The 18734-nt window shown below is 52.9% G+C and overlaps 1 protein-coding gene across 7 annotated transcripts in view; it reads left to right on the forward strand.

Moving 5' to 3' along the window:
• MIB2 (MIB E3 ubiquitin protein ligase 2) overlaps window positions 1–18226 on the forward strand; it is a 144553-nt gene extending 126327 nt beyond the window's left edge. For 6 of the 7 annotated variants that reach the window (XM_075906511.1, XM_075906513.1, XM_075906509.1 and 3 more), the window contains 6 exons: window positions 126–252; window positions 2555–2785; window positions 9047–9225; window positions 12779–12963; window positions 13676–13741; window positions 17250–18226. In XM_075906511.1, coding sequence (XP_075762626.1) covers window positions 126–252; window positions 2555–2785; window positions 9047–9225; window positions 12779–12963; window positions 13676–13741; window positions 17250–17491 — 1030 coding nt within the window. In that variant the 3' untranslated portion in view covers window positions 17492–18226. Of the gene's footprint in view, window positions 1–125; window positions 253–2554; window positions 2786–9046; window positions 9226–12778; window positions 12964–13675; window positions 13742–14015; window positions 14133–17249 lie in introns of all 7 variants that reach the window. The other variant, XR_012897327.1, reaches the window with a different exon arrangement.
• The last annotated feature ends 508 nt before the right edge of the window (window positions 18227–18734 follow it).

The following is an 18734-nucleotide window of genomic DNA, read 5'->3' on the forward strand; positions in this document are numbered from 1 at the left end:
GTGCTGCTGCCTATTATAACATTAGGAACAGGGATCGCAGCTCCACGGAGGAGGCAGGCCCGTCACTTGTGCCTCAGCCTCCTGCTGACCCTCTGCTCTCCCCTTCAATCTCTTTCACCTCTCAGAGCCATAAAGAAGATTCTGGCAAGAGCCCGGCAGTTGGCTGATGCTAAAAAGGAAGACGGCTTCACTGCCCTGCATCTCGCAGCTCTCAACAACCACCTGGAGGCCACAGAAATTTTGATCAGGGAGGTGAGTAACCTGCCTGATGTGGCAAGTTCATGTTTCAGGGCATGGCCTGTTCTCTGGGTGCGAGCCTACAAAGACAGGAGACACGTCCAGGGTGTCAGGCTGGGCATCACCAGCGTGACTGTTGGCAGGCTCCAGCAAGGACTGAAGCAGATCCAAGGGGAGGAGGAGCCCTGACTCCAAGGTGCTACACCTCGGGACAGTATTGTCTACTGGTGAGAGTAAATTGAAGTGTTGCTGTTGACTTTGGTGGGATCCGGGGACAGCGGGCATGTAAGGCGAGGGAAGGCATTGTCTTCCCGAGCTGCCAGGCATGGCTCTTCCCACGCACCGCCCCCAGAACACCTATCGTAGGCATACTGGGAGTGGAGTGTTGCTGTCCCTGAGCGCCCTCTCTCCCTGTGCTCCAGGGTGGGGGAGGCTCGGGCCCCGTGCCCCCCTCCCTCCTCACAGTGCTGGGGGGAGGTGGCTTGGCTCCTTGGGGCGGGGCCCGGGCAGAGGGGGCTGAGGTTTCAACCCTGGGATCTAGTTCTAGCTTTGGAGACAGCAGTGACTGGAGCTCAGGGCTCTTGGGTTTTGTTTCGGACTTTTGTGCCTGTTTCTCCACCCTCCACAAAGTGGGCATCTCTGCCGCAGAGGGAGGCCGGGGCTTTCTGAATCGGTGTTTGTTGCCACAGAGATCCCCAGGAGGCGCTGCGAGATGCAAAGTATTGGGCTGATTTTAGAATGGCGGGTGGCATTCCCACTGCTCACCCAGCTTCAGCATAAAGCGATTCTGGTTCCTCACCAGCACTGCCCTCTGCAGAGCGAGTGCTGGCAAAATGACGGTTGAGCCTGCTAACAAGGATGCCCTTTCAGGAGAGGCTCGCTGTGTGCTTGCTGCATCCTGTCTCCTGGCATTGGAGAGATTTTCCTATTACTCCCTCCACAGTCTGAGTGCTTGGGGGAAACCCAAGCAAAAGACACAAGAAGGAATCAATCTGGCTTTGTAGCCTTTAGGAGCTGGTCCATGACTTGTCGGGACTGGATCCAGGCCTTCAGTTTGCAGACGTCAAAATAATTTACTAGCTGTCACCAGTGTTCCCTGTAAGCTGAGCGCTTGGGCGGCCGCCCAGGAGAGAGTCAAATGCTGCCCAGCTGATTAACAGAGTGGCCACAACCTGCCACAGCCAGGAGCAAGTGTTTCTACTGGTGGTGCATATCTTTACCTGCATGGGTGCATATGACAAAATTTATTCTACATGTACAGTAAACTTCTGATAATCTGGCACCTTTAGGACCCAGGGGGTGCCGGATTATCAGATATGCCGGACTATCAGAAGGGGGGGCTATGAGGGGTCTGGAGTGGGGTGGGAGGGGATGCCACCCCAGACCCCTCATAGCTCCACCTTACAATAGTCCGGCTCTGCCCCAGGTGTCCCTGATTCAGCCGCTGCTGGTCAGTTTCAGCAGCAGCTGAATCAGGGATGCCTGCAATAGAGCAGCTGGGGTGCTGCCGGGTTGGTCCCGCAGCGCCAAAGGACAGCGCTGCGGGACCAACCTGGCAGGACCCCAGCTGCTCTGCCCCAGGGGTCCCCGATTCAGCCGCTGCTGAAACAGAGCTGCTCTGCCCCGGGCTTCCTGGAATCAGCCGCTGATCTGTTTCAGCAGCGGCTGAATCGGGGACCCCTGGGGCAGAGCAGCTGGGGTCCTGCCGGGTTGGTCCCGCAGCGCCGTCCTTTGGCGCTGCGGGAACAACCCAGCAGCACTCCAGCTGCTCTGCCCCAGGCGTCCCCAAGAGCAGCTGGGGTGCTGCCGGGTTGATCCCGCAGCCCCGAGGGGCAGCGCTACGAGACCAACCTGGCAGCACCCCAGCTGCTCTGCTCCCGGCTTCCCCGATTCAGCTGCTGGTCAGTTTCAGCAGCAGCTGAATGGGGGAAGCCTGTCCGGCTGCCCCAGCACTTCTGGGTTCCTGATGGTGCCGGACCATCAGGAGTCCCGGAGCATTGGATGCCGGACTAATGGAGTTTTACTGTAGATGGAAATAATTAGAGGGAACATTGGCTGTCACCTCCAGATCAGAACCAGCTAGGTCCCATGCACCTGTTCCTTTGCAATAACCACTGTATCACTGGGCCGTCAAGGCCTTCCGGACCTTGGGACCAGGAGGGAGTGCAGGAGCAGTTTGCAGTGCCCTTTTGGGCACTCGCATGGGGAGAGGGGAAAGATAATCCAAGTCTTCTTCTTGTGCCATGCAATTCGTGCTCAACAGGGGATTTTCTGGGATTCGGAGGCTATTTGCTGAGGGTTTTCTCCCTTTTTTAAGGGTCGCTGTGACGTAAACCTCAGGAACAACCGGAACCAGACTGCTCTGCACCTGGCAGTCACCCAGGGGCACACGGATTTGGTGCAGCTGCTGGTGCGCGAAGGCAGTGACGTCAATGCAGAGGACGAGGACGGAGACACGGCCATGCACATTGTCTTGGAACGGCAGCAGCTGATGTCAATCATGGCAGGGGAGCAGGAAGGAGGAGAGGGAACATCCCTCTTTTCCAAGGTGAGGAGGGATGTACTTGAATGGCGCTCCGGGCCGAGTGCCTTCTGGTGTCAGACAGTCTGCTAGGGCGGGGGCAGTCTCCAGAGGTACTGAGGGAATCATCTAAAACTAGACTGTGCCTGTAGGGAATGCCTCTGCCGATTAAGGGGAGAGAGGCTGGATGTGACCTAAGACAGGAGTTTTCAAACTAGGGGTTGTGACCTAGTACCGGGGGGAGGGGTGGAATGTCGGGCGCTGGGTCTCGTTGCTGCAGGGGGATCAGGTGAGCAGTGGGGAGGGGAGGGGGCTAAGGCAGCTCCCTGCCTTTCCTGGCACTGCAGACTGCGCTGTGCCCCAGAAGTGGCCAGCAACAGGCCCGGCTCCTAGGTGGGGGGTGGGGGAGCACACAGGGCTCCGTGCACTGCCCCTGCCCTGAGCACTAGCTCCACGCTCCCATTGGCTGGGAACCGGCTGCTTCTGGGGCACAGCAAGGTCTGTGGTGCCAGGAGAGGCAGGAAGCCGCCTTAGCGCCCCCGCTGCACCGCTGACTGGGAACTGCTCGAGGTCAGCCTTGCCTGTCCCTGACCCCTCCCCCCAAAGGCTGAGTGCCCTCCTGCAGCCCAAAGCTCCCACCCCAGAGCCTAGTTCAAGCCTAGAGCTCCCACTCTAGTTCAATTATGGTGGGTCGTGGGCATCAGCAATTTTCTTCAACTGGGTCATGAGGGAAAAACAAAAGTTTGAAAACCACCCACCGAAGAGGCCCTTTCCCATCTGAATCCTGCGATTCGGTGGTGGGGAGACTTGGCCCTCGGCCCCAAACTCCCCCTCCCGACCTGCCGCCGTGTCCTGCAGAGCTGCGTCTGCACCACTCAGCCATTTTACAGATGGGGATGTGGCTGTGATGGGGGGGAGAAAGGAGGGTCCCCGACCCTGCACCTCCATCCGCAGGCAGATGTGACTCTCAGCCAGCAGGTAGAACAGCTGGTTTATTGGTTCACAGGGACACAGGATCGATGTTAGCGCAGGGACCAAGAGCAGGCAGCCCTTCTCCCCCCTTTTCTTCTCCTAGCGCAGCAGAGATGGACTCCACTCCCAGGCCTAGTTCCCAGCCTGGTGACAGCCCCCGCCTGTAGCCTTTGTCTCTCTTCCTGGGAAAGAGTTGTTACCTTCTAAGTCTGGCCCCCAGGTGCCTGGGCCCAGTACACATCTGGAGTGAGTCATCGGGAATCACACAGAACACAGTTCAGCCTGGCAGAAGCACAGGATTACAAAAGCAGACAGTGCCCTCTACGTCACAGTGGCCAGTCCCCAGTTGCAGAGCCCAAAGTCCTGGCCTTCATTCATAGCTCGTGATGCCCTGACTCACACCCCACACACACACACACACACACATGCACACACACGCATGTGACTGTCGCTGAGTAGGGAGCAAGACACCGTAGCAGGGGCACTACAGCATAGCCACACAAGGGGGAGTTTTCACCTCTGTCCCCTTAGCTCCATCATAGATTCATAGAGCTGGAAGAGGCCTCAGGAGTCATCGAGTCCAGCCCCCTGCCCAAGGCAGGACCAACCCCAACTCAGTCATCCCAGCCAGGGCTTTGTCAATCTGGGACTTAAAAACCTCTAGGTATGGAGATTCCACCCCCTCCCTAGGAAACCCATCCCAGGGCTTCCCCACCCTCCTAGGGAAATAGTTTTCTCCAACCTAGACCTCCCGCACTGTAACTTGAGACCATTGCTCCTCGTTCTGCCATCCGTCACTACTGAGAGCAGCCTCTCTCCATCCTCTTTGGAACCTCCCTTCAGGAAGTTGAAGGCTCCACCCAAGGACAGGAGCGAGTATCACTCCCTGTTGAGCTCTATCAAGGGAGTAGCGGTGTGAGTCTGTAACTAAAACAACAGGACCATTCGTTGTTGTTTACGATTTTTTTCTATAAAGGATAAAATTCTGGCCCCGGTTAAAGTCAATAGCAACATTCTCATGACTGTCAATGGAGCCAGAATCCCTCCCGGCCCCATCGTTGATTTCACTCCGTTCAGGGCGGTGGGTTCCGAGTGCAGGAGTGAGGCTGTTTCACGTGTTTTCCCCACTTCCTCTTCCCCACTGCCAGGTGGAGCTGCAGAGGAAATTCTTCCCTGAGGTCCATCTCTTGCTATAGACCTTGTAGGCCCATGCTCTGAGGGCCAGCAGTTCCCACTTATAGAATCATAGGACTGGAAGGGACCTCCACTGGAAGCAAACACACTAGGAGGAACGTTGCAGGCATCCCCAACCAGACCTGAAGAGCCACTGTCCTGCAAAGCTAGGAATGCCGCGGCTCTGTCTTTGGTGTGTCACGGCTGATTTCAGTGTGATTGCTCCAGGGCTGAATTTCATACTTGATCTGAACTCAGGAAAACTCCTTCCTTAGGCCTCAAAGGGATGGTGCATGTCAGCTATTGGAAGCTTAGCCCGGCTGTGCTACAAAGGCTTGCTGAATAAAGCTTTCCCGCCAAACTGCTCCATCCCCTGTTTACACACAGCTACACTTGTGTGCCAATGGACCCCGGAAGCTGTGTGTGCAAACACCAAGCACGCACGATCTGGCTGAGAGGAGAACTGTCCCCGTGCGCAGACAATTCAACAAAGGAAAAATCTGACGTCAAGTTCAAATGCAATTAAAAATGATTAGAAAACGAACAAATCAGCATAATGCGCTTCTGCACGCTGTGCACCAAACTGCCTGCATCTGCTCTGGAAAGTCCACTTCATGGCGCCTCTTTCCTTCCGTTCATTAATTTTCTCTGTCCCCGGGCACCAGCCTTGATTGCTAGAACAGATGACTCCAGTGCGTGGTACCGGATGCTCAGACACATCCCCCAGCAGGGCAGAGGCTGGCTGCTGAGTCAGTAATCAGAGCCCAGTGCCCGCACCCCCTCTGTTTGCTAGACACGCGCAGACTCTCAATCATCCCTCGCTCTTCATTCTACCAGCCTGGGAACTTGAGCCAAGGTGGCTCCAGCAGGGGGCTGGTCTCTAGTAAGGCTCTTTTGTACAGGGCCTGAGGAGCTTTGGGAACTGCCGTGCTGTGACTACTAGGAGCGAATACGAGGCAGAGACTTTCAGAGCCGTCTTAATGGCCTCGGACGCCCAGTTCCCTATACAGTTAATAGGATTGTCCCCAGATTCCTTCGGGGGCTTTGACAGTCTCAGCTTAAATGTACCACTCCGCCCACTCAGTCTGATGGAAAGCCCTTAAAGGAAATGGGAGTTTTTTCCATTGATTTCCCTGGGCTCTGGATTAGCCCTCAAAACGCTCCTTTTTACATAAGAACATAAGAACGGCCGTACTGGGTCAGACCAAAGGTCCATCTAGCCCAGTATCCTGTCTACCGACAGTGGCCAGCACCAGGTGCCCCAGAGAGGGTGGACCGAAGACAATGATCAAGCGATTTGTCTCCTGCCATCTCTCTCCAGCCTCTGACAAACAGAGGCCAAGGACACCATTTTATCCCCTGGCTAATAGCCTTTTATGGACCTAACCTCCATGAAATTATCTAGCTTCTCTTTAAACTCTATTATAGTCCTAGCCTTCACAGCCTCCTCTGGCAAGGAGTTCCACAGGTTGACTACACGCTGTGTGAAGAAGAACTTTCTTTTATTAGTTTTAAACCTGCTCCCCATTAATTTCATTTGGTGTCCTCTAGTTCTTCTATTTAGGGAACTAATCAATAACTTTTCTTTATCGGCCCTCTCCACACCACTCATGATTTTATAGACCTCTATCATATCCCCCCTCAGTCTCCTCTTTTCTAAACTGAAAAGTCCCAGTCGGTTTAACCTCTCCTCATATGGGACCCGTTCCAAACCCCTAAACATTTTAGTTGCCCTTTTCTGAACCCTTTCCAAGGCCAAAATATCTATTTTGAGGTGAGGAGACCACATCTGTACACAGTATTCCAGATGTGGGCGTATCATAGTTTTATACAGGGGCTGTAAGATATTCTGTGTCTTATTTTCTATCCCTTTCTTAATAATTCCTAGCATCCTATTTGCCTTTTTGACCGCCGCTGCACACTGCGTGGGAGTTTTCAGAGAACTGTCCACGATAACTCCAAGATCTCTTTCCTGATTTGTCGTAGCCAAATTAGCCGCCATCATACTGTACGTATAGTTGGGGTTATTTTTCCCGAAGTGCATTACTTTACACTTATCCACATTAATTTTCATTTGCCATTTTGTTGCCCAATCACTCAGTTTGGTGAGATCTTCTTGGAGTCCCTCACAGTCTGCTTCTGTCTTGACTATCCAAAACAGTTTTGTATCGTCTGCAAACTTTACTTCCTCGCTGCTTACCCCTTTCTCCAGATCATTTATGAATAAGTTGAAAAGGATTGGTCCCAGGACTGACCCTTGGGGTACACCACTAGTTACCCCTCTCCAATCTGAAAATTTACCATTTATTCCTACCCTTTGTTTTCTGTCTTTTAACCAGTTCTCAATCCAAGAAAGGACCTTCCCTCTTATCCCATGGCCATGTAATTTACACAAGATCCTTTGGTGAGGGACCTTGTCAAAGGCTTTCTGAAAATCCAAGTATACTATATCTACTGGATCCCCCTTGTCCGCATGTTTGTTAACCCCTTCAAAGAACTCTAACAGATTAAAGCTGGCTGTTCTGTCCTTCTTTCCCCCCTCGTACTGGAAAACTGCCACGGTGCAGCCCTGTCAAATAACACCCCCTCTCTAGTCTCACACTAGTGCCAAGCCAGCAGGGCAGTGCAAGCCTCCCCTAGGCCCCGGAGCCCAGCTCTTAATGAGCCCAGTTCTATCTTCCTGACCCCTCCGGTGCTGGCCGGAGTGCTGTGACCGGCACGTAGGCTGCAAATAGCAGTGGTGGCTTCTGTAGGGTGCATGCCTTTCTGTGGGGCCCGGCCTGAGACCACGGCGCTCATTTCAGGCAGGCCATGGATTGGCATTACAAGCCGCAGACACAAGGGGCATCACCAAGGGTGGAGTGGAAGAGGGCCAGGGGTGGGGGAAAGGGATGCAGCCCGATCTTGCTCTTTTATCAGGCAGCTCTGATAAGCCTCCACCACCAAACCCAGAGGAGTCCTGGGAGCTGAATGACATTTACATATTTTAAGCGTCTTGGCTTAACAAATCAGACTTGTCTCAGTAGACTTATCTGCAGCAGAGCTCAATGACCTGTCAGACGCGCTCTGACTTCAGTGCAAAGCAAAGCTGGTCCGTGTGGGCAGAGTTGTAAAATATAGCAGCTATTGGGGAGGGGGGAGACTGTAAAATTGGCACATCAGGTTTCGTTTTTTTTTTTTTTAAAAAAACAGCATCATATCATCACAAATCTAAGCAAGAAAGCCTTCTTGGCACCAGCTATTATCCACATTTCACAGATGGGGAAACTGAGGCCCGGTGTAGGAAGGGGTTTTCCCAAGATGAAAACTGAAATGGTGGCAGAGCCAGGAATACAACCCCCTGGTGTCCTGAACTCCAGGCCTGTTCCTTAACCACAGCCCTGCCCCCCCTGTACTTTACCCTCATCTTGACATGGGTGGAGTTGACCATGCTGCTTCCTTCCCTTACTCTGATGTCCCATTCGAGCACTGCAGCCCTAAGGTGTCTTGCGTGTGTCAATTTTTATAGCTATTGGCAATCTAATGAATCATCTGTTGTGTGTTTTTGTCCTTGTAACGCACGCACGCTCCTCCTCCTGGCATGCAAATCGCAAACCCCAACAGTTAGACCCCGCTCTTTAGCCTGGCTCTAAATTGGTCATTAGTTTTATGCTAAAAAATTGTATATGTAAGTTATTGGCAGGGTAACTGAGAGGGTAGAGTTCCTTTTGGTTAGCACACTGGACTGGGACTAAGGAGATCAGAGTTTGAGTCCCAAACTCCTTGTGTGACTGTGGTTGAGTCACTTAATCTCTCTGTGCCAGTAACGTGAGGGTGATAACCCTTCCTTTCTCTCTCACCTTTTTTATGTCTCCTCCATTAAAGCATTCTCTCTGGAGCAGGGATTATCTCTCACTCCAAGAATGTGCAGCAGCCAGTCCAATGGGGCCCGATCTTGGCTGATACCACTAGGCACTGCTGTAGTAAAACTAAATATGTGCCTTACAATGTTGGTGTATCTGTGTTCGCAAATAAGGGGTGCAAAATTACACCTGCAGCTGCAACTTCAAATTGCAAGCACAAGCCCAAAGGCTGGCTTCCTAGGGTCTGACCCAGAGCCCAGTGTCTGAGAGCCTTGACACAGACTTTCTCCCCCTCTCTTAGCTCAAGGCTTCAGGTTTTCTCGGAAATGTAGAGCTGAATGTGGGTGCTGCGATTGCGTGTTACCTAGCGCAGGAAGGCGCAGACATTAATTACGCCAACCACAGGGGGAAGTCTCCCCTGGACCTCGTTGCAGATGGGAGGATAATCCAGATCATCAAGAACTTCTCCCAGAAATACAGGTAAGCTACAGCATGTGACCGCTTTCTAACCCCAAATCTGTAGGCACTAGAACTGCGAGACCCTCTAAGCCTGCCCTAAACGGTGTGATGCACCTTCAGCTGCCGTTGATTTCAGTAGGAACTGATCTTACATGAGTGCCTTGCAGAATTAGCATCTTTTGAGAGGACTGGCTAGTGGGCTGTCATGACCTGTCAGTCTTTGACATCTCCCTGATGTCAGGCTGGGGGTCGGGCCTGTGCTTAAATTCTGCAGCTATATTGTCCCTAATCCATGTAGCTATGCTGCCAAATGCCCTACTGTAGACACATTTATGCTGGCAAAAAAGCCCTTTTGTCAGTGTCGTTTGATTCATTTGGGGAACTGCTATAAACTAAACCAGCAAAAGAACCCTTGGGCAACATGCATACAAGGTCTGAGCCTCTCCTGCTGGTTGGCTGCTGGCAATGTGTTTCTCATTTCTTGTTGGGTTCCAGGATGCCCTCTGCAGCTCACAGAGGAGCATGATGTATCAGACTAGTGATATGTTGATAAATTCATCAGCATCATTCTGAATAAAGAGACCATTCAGGTTAGCATCTCAGGCTATGTTGACACTGGGAGGGTTTGCAACGAAAGTTTTGTCGACATGCAAAAGTTGCTAAATGTGAAAATCGGTCAAACCCGTTTTTCTGCCTCCTATTTTTGACATTTCATGGCCACATTGCTAGTACCCTGTCGACAGAGCAAAGCAATGTTGGTTAGCATCCCACAGGGCAGGGTTGTGGGAAGGCAGAGACGATCCCTCTGTGAGCTCTCCATGCTGAGGAATGTCAAAGCAGCACAGAAGTCTCCCCGTTCCTCCCACTACAGTAGCAGTCCACCTGCTCCTGTGTTCCTAGCACGGCAGAACAGGAGCAGTCAAATGATTTGTTCTTTCTTTGTTTCTCTAAGTGAGCAGCTCACTCACTGTGAGACACTTGTCAGAGCTTTGAAAGGGGGTGGCGCATGCCTGCAGGGCAGCAGAGATCACAAAACACTGAACACAGCCATCAGAGTAGGCATTATGGGGTACTGGCTGAAACCAGTTCTCTCAACAAAACAAACAGTAAAGTCTGACAAAGAGCCAATGTAGTAGTAAAGGGAGGGGAAAAGACAAAAGTCTCTCGCAGGGCTGGAAGTTTTTTGTTGCCAAAACTGGGTGTTTTTCATGACAAAAGTCACATTGTAGTGTAAATGTTCTCATTGTTTTGTCACCAAAAGGCAGTTTTTGGTGTCAAAACATGCCAGTTGCAGACTGCAGGATGGGTATCATTTGACCTGTGCACCAATCACGCAGTCTGTCTGCATAAAGATGAATTTCACCCTGTTGCTCTTTGAACGTCCAAACGTAGGAGCTGACCTCAGTCTTGCAGTGCATTTCTGAGTTTTATTTTGCTCTTAATCTGTTGGCTGCAGGATCCAAGTAGAAGGGGATGAACCCAATTGCCATGCAAAGGGCAGGTTCTGGAAATCTCTGAAATTGGACAATGTCCATCTTTAAACTGATGAATGAAACAGAGAAGCAAATCGGATTCTCTTCTCGCTATGGGGGTATCAAAAATAGTTTGGCCTTTGGTTCCAGCTCTGCAGAGCTGCCTTGTTTGGGTTTTGGCACTTCAGCCCTGAAACTAGAAATGGTTTGTCATCGGCCTTCTATCTGACCTGCACCCCCAACCTCTGGAGAGGAGCAAGGGTTGGCCCAGCGTTTGGGGGATCATTCATAAGATAATCTGTGAAGTTCCTTGGTTTTAACATGTCTCATTTTTTCCCCTCTGCTTGATCAGCTTGTCTCAAACAGAGAACAGGGGAGGCATGTTTGTGTAGTAAAACCCAGTCAGAGGTTCAGGAACATTTCACCCCATGAAAATCATGTAGGGTATGTAGGGTGGAGGAAGGCTCTGCCTTCCCAAACTGCCAGGTATAGCCCCGCCCAGAATGCCTGCTGGGAAGGGGTGGAGCCTGCTGTAGGCCTTCTGGGGGCAGAGTGTTGCTACCCCCAGCACCCGCCCTCCCATAGTTGGAGGAGCCGGGCAGCGTGGCGCGCCCTCCTCCCTCCCTCAGGGCTCCAGGGCTGGGGAGGCCAGGCTGGGCTGCGTGGCACAGCACACCCTACCTTCTCCCTCCCCCCGAGGCTGGGTGGGACTTGGCTGAGCCACATAGCATGGTGCGCCTTCTTCTGGGGTGGAGAGACTGCGGCAAGCGCGTGCCTGCTCCCCTCCCTTCCCCGTGGTTGGAAGGCAGGAGCACGTGTGCAGCATGCCGCCCCACCTCCCCAGGGGGCAAGAAGGGGCAGGGGGCCTAGCAGAATGGGCAGGGCTGGGCCTGGGGGCTTGCCTCCTCCCCCTGCCCTGCCTTCACCAACTGCCCATGATGAAAATGCTTTGATTTCGATGCATTCAAAAAGGAGGGAGGAATCCTCGTCAAATGGGACAACGTAGCAATCTCCCGGAACAGGGGCAGGCTCCATCAGCAACATGACTGTTCCTCCCGTTGTGCCTTTCATTCGCACGCTGCTGACCTGTGCGGGATAGCTGGGAAAGAGCCGCCGTGCCGCTACAGAGCCTGCTGGCATGGGAACGGGCTATGAGAAATGCACAGAAAGCATCAGGCACCGAGGGGTTAACCGAACCATTCCGCATGCTCTGCCGGGGGACTGGAATACGGTTTATCTTGGCAGCGGCTCCTCATGTGGCAGATACCATCTTCAACCTGTCAAGTTTAAATTAATGGCATGCAAAAAAGATGGATGGTGTTTACCAGTTCAGTAAATCCGCTGATTTACACAGGTCCTTTGTACTCAGGCAGCTCCTCCAGAATGATGAAGGGGGGGACTTAATAAAGGGCGAGCCTCATCTCTCCCAAAACCAACCTGCCTTTGGTTTCTCTGCCGGCGCAGGGGTGGGCCGTGTTGGTGACATTTTCCTCAGGATCTTCCTCAGAGCTCCAGGGTGTCTTGGCCTGGGGCTCAACAAAGTTAGGCTCAGACTCGGGACAGACATGGAAAGCTCCAGGGAGCGGGGCAGTTGGGTTGTGAGTGGAATCCAAACTTCCTGGAAGCTCCAGAGAGCGTTGTGGATTCCGGGGTCACACCGCTGAGGTGAGGGTCCAGACGCTCTGGGGCTCAGGGGTCAGTTCAGATGTAGGCCTTGAGTTCAGGCTTGTCCCGTGTGCTCTCAGGAGCAGTGTAAGTGATGTGCTCTCTAAATATCCGGGTCCACTGACTTTGCCAGTACAGCCCTCTCAGTGCAGGGCCCTGCTGCCCTTAGCCAAAAGAACAGCCATGTCCTGCCCGTGTCACTTCCCCTCGCTTTCATGCATTCGGGCTCACTCCTTAGCTGGTGTAAACAGGGGGAGCTCTGCCAAAGTCAATGGAACTTCATAGGCATGCGCCAGCTGCAGGGCAGGCCTGTTGTCTGGCTCTGGAGCATTTGCCCACGGCAGCCTGGTGAGGTAAGGTCGTCGGGGAGAGCTGCCGTCTGCGTGCGGGGTGCTGCTCCAGCCGGCGAGGGCGCTAATTCTCTGTGGCGGTTTCAGGGAGGAGCAGGTTCCTTCAGACAGCTCGGTGGTGACCTGCAGCCTGCGCAGAGTGCACACCACCCCCAACACCATGACCAACCTCAGCGTGGCCAGCCTGGCGGCCCCTTCCGAGTGCCTGGTCTGCTCCGAGCTGGCGCTGCTCATTCACTTCATCCCGTGCCAGCACAGTATCGTGTGTGAAGGTAGGTCGCGCCTGTTGCTTCTTTGACCGCTGCTCTCTCCACCTCCCCATCCCACTGGGTGGGGGTGGGAGGGTTGCGTGCTGCTCACGGGAACAACCCCAGTTCTAGCCTGCAATGGCCTTTTACACGTGACGCCCTCGGGCCTGGTCGCAGGCTCCCTTTGTCCTGCTTGATTGGAACCTGAGGTGGCTTAGAAGGGAGAGCGCAGGCCAGGTCCCTCCAGCAATGCTTTCTCCAGCACCACTGCTCCCCACCCCCTTGGGATTTAGTCTTCTGTGTCCCTTAGAATTATATCTACGGTCTCACCAAACTGATCAGCAAGTCCATTATCTCTGCTGGGGCCCTCAGGCTGGCCACAGCGTTTGTTTCAAAACAAGTGCGGGAGCCTCCTCCGTGCCCATAAGTCTAGAGGATGCTACTGTGGGGTGATTTGAGTCCGGGGAGGGAGGGTTAGACTGGCCCTTGTGGTAACACGACTGCTGAGCAGTGAGGCTGTGGCGTGTGAAGGGAAGGGGCAGCTGAAGCGAATGCACCCTCATGGTGCTCAAGAAGAAGCCGGTGTTCTCTGGTCCATGCAGACAGTCTCTTCCGGACCAGGCGATTCTTGAACACTTTCAAAATGTGATGCCCTTGTGTGTCCTCTTGGCTTTGGGGCTCATTCCAGCACCACTATGTTGACCTGAAATCTCTCTCCTTCTCCTGCTCTCGACAGAATGCTCCCGGAGGATGAAGAAGTGCATCAAGTGTCAAGTGACAATAACCAAAAAACTCAAGCAAGGTACGTTTGCTCTGGTCCGCGGCTTTGAATAGAAAGGGCCTCTCTGAAGGTTTGTTTAGGCTACAGCCTGACAGATAGCGGCTGATTTCAGTGCAATTAGGAGGATGTTTTTAGTCCCAGAGCTAGTGTAACAAAGAAGCTGTGGGTGAATTGTCTTTCCTCTTTCGAGGCAGCTGTTACAGGTTAGCAGAGGGGCCCTGCTGGCAGGGCAAAGGGGTTTTTTTTGCTTTGCCACTGCCTGTGCTATGAAATGATAGCAGACTTCTGTCTCCAGGTTCATCCCTTGCCCCAGCAGTGACTTCACAGTGGAAATTTGTCGTCAAGGAAAGCTTGTAACATGCAGGAGCCTGGCTGTGTCCTTGGGCTTTAAAGGCATTGTAACCTAAATTAGGTATGTCTCCAATGGCGGGTAGATCATTGCTGCAGAGATCGATCTTCTGGCATTCGATTTAGCGGGTCTAGCAAAGACCCGCTAAATCAAACGCTGAAGGCGCCCCCGTCAGCACCAGCACTCCTCACGAAGCTGAAGGGAGCATTTCTCCTGTCAACCTCCCGCAGTGGAGACGGTGCCAAGCTCGGCTTCAGGTACGTCGACTCCAGCTACGTTATTTACATAGCTGGAGTAAGGATGCTAAATTGCGATTAATTGACTAGTTGAGTAGTTGATGGAATTTCCATCGACTACTCGACTGGTTGATAGGCACTGCCACATTCCTCCTTTGAAATGTACAAGAGTCCTGCTGACTCCGGGCTGCACATGGGTGCCAGCTTTGAAATGCACAGAAGTCCCCAGCATGGGCTCTTGTGTATTTCCAAGTGGCAGCGCAGCATGGAGCCCAGAGTCAGCGGGGGAGAGTCCCCTGCTGACTCTGGGCTCTATGCTGCGCTGCCACTTGGAAATGCCACGCTGGAGCCGGGGTCAGCTCGGGACTCCCCAGCTGACCCCGGGCTCCACGCATGCAGCGCCACACAGCAGATCCCCAGCTCAGGTGTGCGGGGCTGCCCCCTTTGAACGCCACCTCAGCTTTCAAAGGGGCAGCGCCGCACAGCTGATCCCGGGATCAGCTGTGCAGCGCATGGAGCCTGGCGTCAGCTGGGGACTCCCCAGCTGATCCTGGGCTCCAGCGTGGCATTTCCGTGGAACCCAGGATCAGCTGGGGAGTCCCCAACTGACTGGGTTCCACACGGCATTTCCCCAGAAATACTGTGCAGTGCTGCTACTTTCAAGTACCCCCTCTTCTCCTCCCCCCCTTTGCTGCCTCTATCCGATAGAGGCAACAAGGGGGGGAGGAATCGACTAGTCAACTGACTATCCGATAAGCATTTTCTTATCGGATAGTCAACTAGTCTTTAACATCGCCAAGCTGGAGTTGCATACTTTAAGCCGACCTTCGGGTGTAGTCTGGCCTTAGCTTGTGGGAGCCAAGTCAGTGAGGCTGGAGTTAGTCACAGGGCAGTTGGGTTTGATTGCTTTGTTGGAGTTTCTCTCCTACCTTAGCCTGGATCTCTGCAGGGGTGTTCAGGGAGTTCCCCATAATTCAGTCTCCCACACAGGCTATACTGCCTCTGCCATGGAGCAGCAGTTCACCCATGTCCTTTTTTCCCAGCACTGCAGCTGGCGACATTGGAGAGTGGGTGTTTCTGTGCCCCTCTGGCAGAGGTCACTGAGGGCAAACACGCTCCTGGGGACTTGGTTGGCACCAGCCTACGGTCTTGCAAATGGGCCCGATGCCAACTGGCTGCCTAGACAGCAACATAGAGGAGCCACGAATCCGTCACGTGGATAGTTGTACGTAGCTGGCCAGGGCAGAAATCCACCCAGGAGCATCTATAGGCAAGAATTGGTCCTAGACCATGCTCAGTCCTGCTGTGAGGGCAGAGGACTGGACTCGATGGCCTCTTGAGGTCCCTTCTGGTCAGGGGCGGACTGGCCCGGTGGGATACCAGGAATTTCCCACTGGGCTGTTGTATCCACCCGTGACGGGCCACCGTTGCCCCTCACTCCGAGCGGCTCTGCATCCCTGCTGTGTGCGGCGCACGGAGCCTGACCCATCGCTTGTGCTGTGTTCCGGACGAGACGCAGGGAAAGAGGGCGGGACTTGAGGGGCACGCACACAAGGGTGACGTCATGGGGAGGGCCATTCCCAGGCCTATTCTGATTGCCAGTCTGCTCCTGCTTCCAATTCTATGACTCTGAGTCTGTGAATGCCCTCCTCCTGCTGCACTCTTCAGCCATAGAGAGTACAGGAAAATGAGAGATTTATGGACGTGGTCAGGATTTTGAGCATTTCGGCAGGATGTGTCAGCCGGGAGTGGGCCAAGCCACTGTCAGCATTTATCCCTAACATCATCCCAAAATTCCTTCCAAACAAAGTGGATGTGATGACTTCCCCCACCACTGGAATGCAGCCACCTCTGGGGTGAATCAGGCCATTTGTTGAAAAGTCCACAGATCCTTTACCCTGTTGTTTAGGAAAAGAATGTGAATAATGTAGTGTCCAGTAGAAATCAGATTAACTTTACTTATCCCAGCTAGAATTTGTCCAGTACATGAAGCTCTTTCCTCTCCTCTGAATTAGAACCAAGTATCTGGTGTCACAAGGAGGAAGGAGAAAATTTGTTCCTCTTGGTTACTGAGGACAGGACAAGGAGTAATGGGCTTAAAGTGCAGCAGGGGAGGTTTAGATTGGACATTAGGAAAAAATTCCTAAGTGTCAGGGTGGTCAAATATTGGAATAAATTGCCAAGGGAGGTGGTGGAATCTCCCTCTCTGGAGATATTTAAGAACAGGTTAGATAGACATCTGTCAGGGATGGTGTAGATGGAGCTTGGTCCTGCCTTGAGGGCGGGGGGCTGGACTCGATGACCTCTCGAGGTCCCTTCCAGTCCTATTATTCTAGGATTCTATGATCTGCACACGCTCTCCCTCAGTGGAACTTTGCACATGGCTTGTGTCATGCAGGAAACCAAAATGCTCTCTGCCAGCTCTCATGGCGTGGCACCTACAACCTGAAAATCTAGAGCAGAGAGTTGGACCGGGGCTGCAGGCAGGAATTTCAGCTCCGGGTACCAATGGCAGTGCAGCGCCCCAACAAGTTGCAGACCATGGAGGCTCATGGCCATCTATATTTGTGTTAGTCTCTAAGGTGCTTCTGGACGACTCGTTGGCTGGAAAGTCGCAGAGCAGTTGCTAAGGGGCAGCGTGCCCCCGCTCCTAGCTAGCAAGGCACTCTCCTCCTCTTTTGGGCAGTGACTGCTGCTTCTGAAATGACGAGGGAGATGCACGTCTTAGAGAATGGGTTACACGACCCCTAAGGCCCCACCCGCTCTTCAGAGCACAGCAACAAGGCAAAGGAGACCGAAGAGAGAATTCTTCTCTCTGACAACGGGGATTTGGTTCAATAAAAATGGTCTAGACTGAGCTCATGAGTGCTGCCAGGAACAGGGCCTGCATGGGAAGGAAATGAGCGGCGTATCCCGCGACTAACCTGCTTCCTGTCCCCCACAGACAGCACGGAGGTGGAATGCAGCCCCTGTGCCGAGTCCACAGAGCAGCAGAAGCTTGTGGAGGAGCTGCAGAACCGCTACCGCCAGATGGAGGAGCGCATCACCTGCCCTATCTGTATCGACAACCAAATCAAACTGGTCTTCCAGTGTGGCCATGGCTCCTGTCTGGAGTGCAGCGCAGCCCTGACAGTCTGCCCCATATGCAGGCAGGCTATCCGGGACAGGATTCAGATCTTCGTCTGAGGACAGGCACTCTCCCCTTGGCTCCCTCCGACCTCCCTTCCTCCCTTTGTGTGTCCGTGTAGTTGAGACTCATGACCCATCCGGCATGTGTGTCTGACTGTGAACCTGTCCCGAAATGGGGAACGTGAATCCCAGGCAGAACTCGTGGGGGAAACGCTCTCCCCGCAGTGACTGGACCACCGAGCTTGCAGGGAAACATCCCCCTTGTCCCCTGCTCCTTCCCCAGCATGGGCGGTGCAAGGTGGCATGCTGGCAGGAGGGGCTATGAAACCAGAACTGAGGCGGAGTGCTTTCCCGTGCAGACGTTTCAAAAGATATCCCACTCCTGCTGCGTGCCCTGCGGCGTCTGATTCGCAGCCTTACGCAGCGCTGGGAGGAGAAGCTGCGGCACGGTCCTTCTCGTCCCCCGGCAGACTGTGGAAAGCAATACTCTCGCACTTTACCCAAAGAGGGATCCAGAGGGATCGGGCACTGCCAATGGCTCTCCTGCAGGGCTGTTGGTTGGGGGGGAAGCTCGTTGAGACAATGTACTCTCAGAACCAAGCCTCTTGGGTGTGACAAGGGACTTGGATTTGGGCAGGAGGAAGGAGTCTAGAGGTGACTAATTCCCAGAGATGGAGCGTGTGCCTTAGAGATAACGTAGTGAACATTAACTGAAGAAAATGTGGTTGTAGCAAGGGGTTTTGACCTCTAAGAGACACTCTTCTGCCATCAAGCTACTTTTTTTTTTTTTTTGCATCTATAATTCCAGAGACTCTTGAGCTTTTTACCCATAATGCCAAAGGCAGGTGTCCAATATTCCAACTGAACTGTAATAAAATAAAATAAAATACAACTAATAAAGCAGAGGAGAGGAAATTTGTTTTTCTCGTTCTGGCAGAAAAAATGTATTCAAATAGAACCTTTGTATTCCATTGAACATTAATATGAATGTGCGAATAATAGCATTAATCCTGGGGTCAGTGTTACTCCGACTGGATTATGTTTTCCAACCAGCTGATCTGGGAAGACACATCATCCAATGAAGCTCGAAGCGTTTGTCTGGGTGCGTATGTAGGTTTGTGCTACGCCATTATGCTGCAAACTAGTATCCTCTTTTCTGACACCTAAAAAGCCATGGATAAAATAGGAGATTTTTCTTAAATGTGTTCATCAGCAAAGAAATGGCAAAGGATTAAAGTTAGCTTTGAATCCTTGTGCGTGTGCCGTGATTACAGGAATGTATATTATTTAGTAGTAACTC

The sequence above is a fragment of the Pelodiscus sinensis genome, chromosome 23, assembly GCF_049634645.1.
Source record: "Pelodiscus sinensis isolate JC-2024 chromosome 23, ASM4963464v1, whole genome shotgun sequence".
In the NCBI taxonomy this organism is placed as follows: Eukaryota; Metazoa; Chordata; order Testudines; family Trionychidae; genus Pelodiscus; species Pelodiscus sinensis.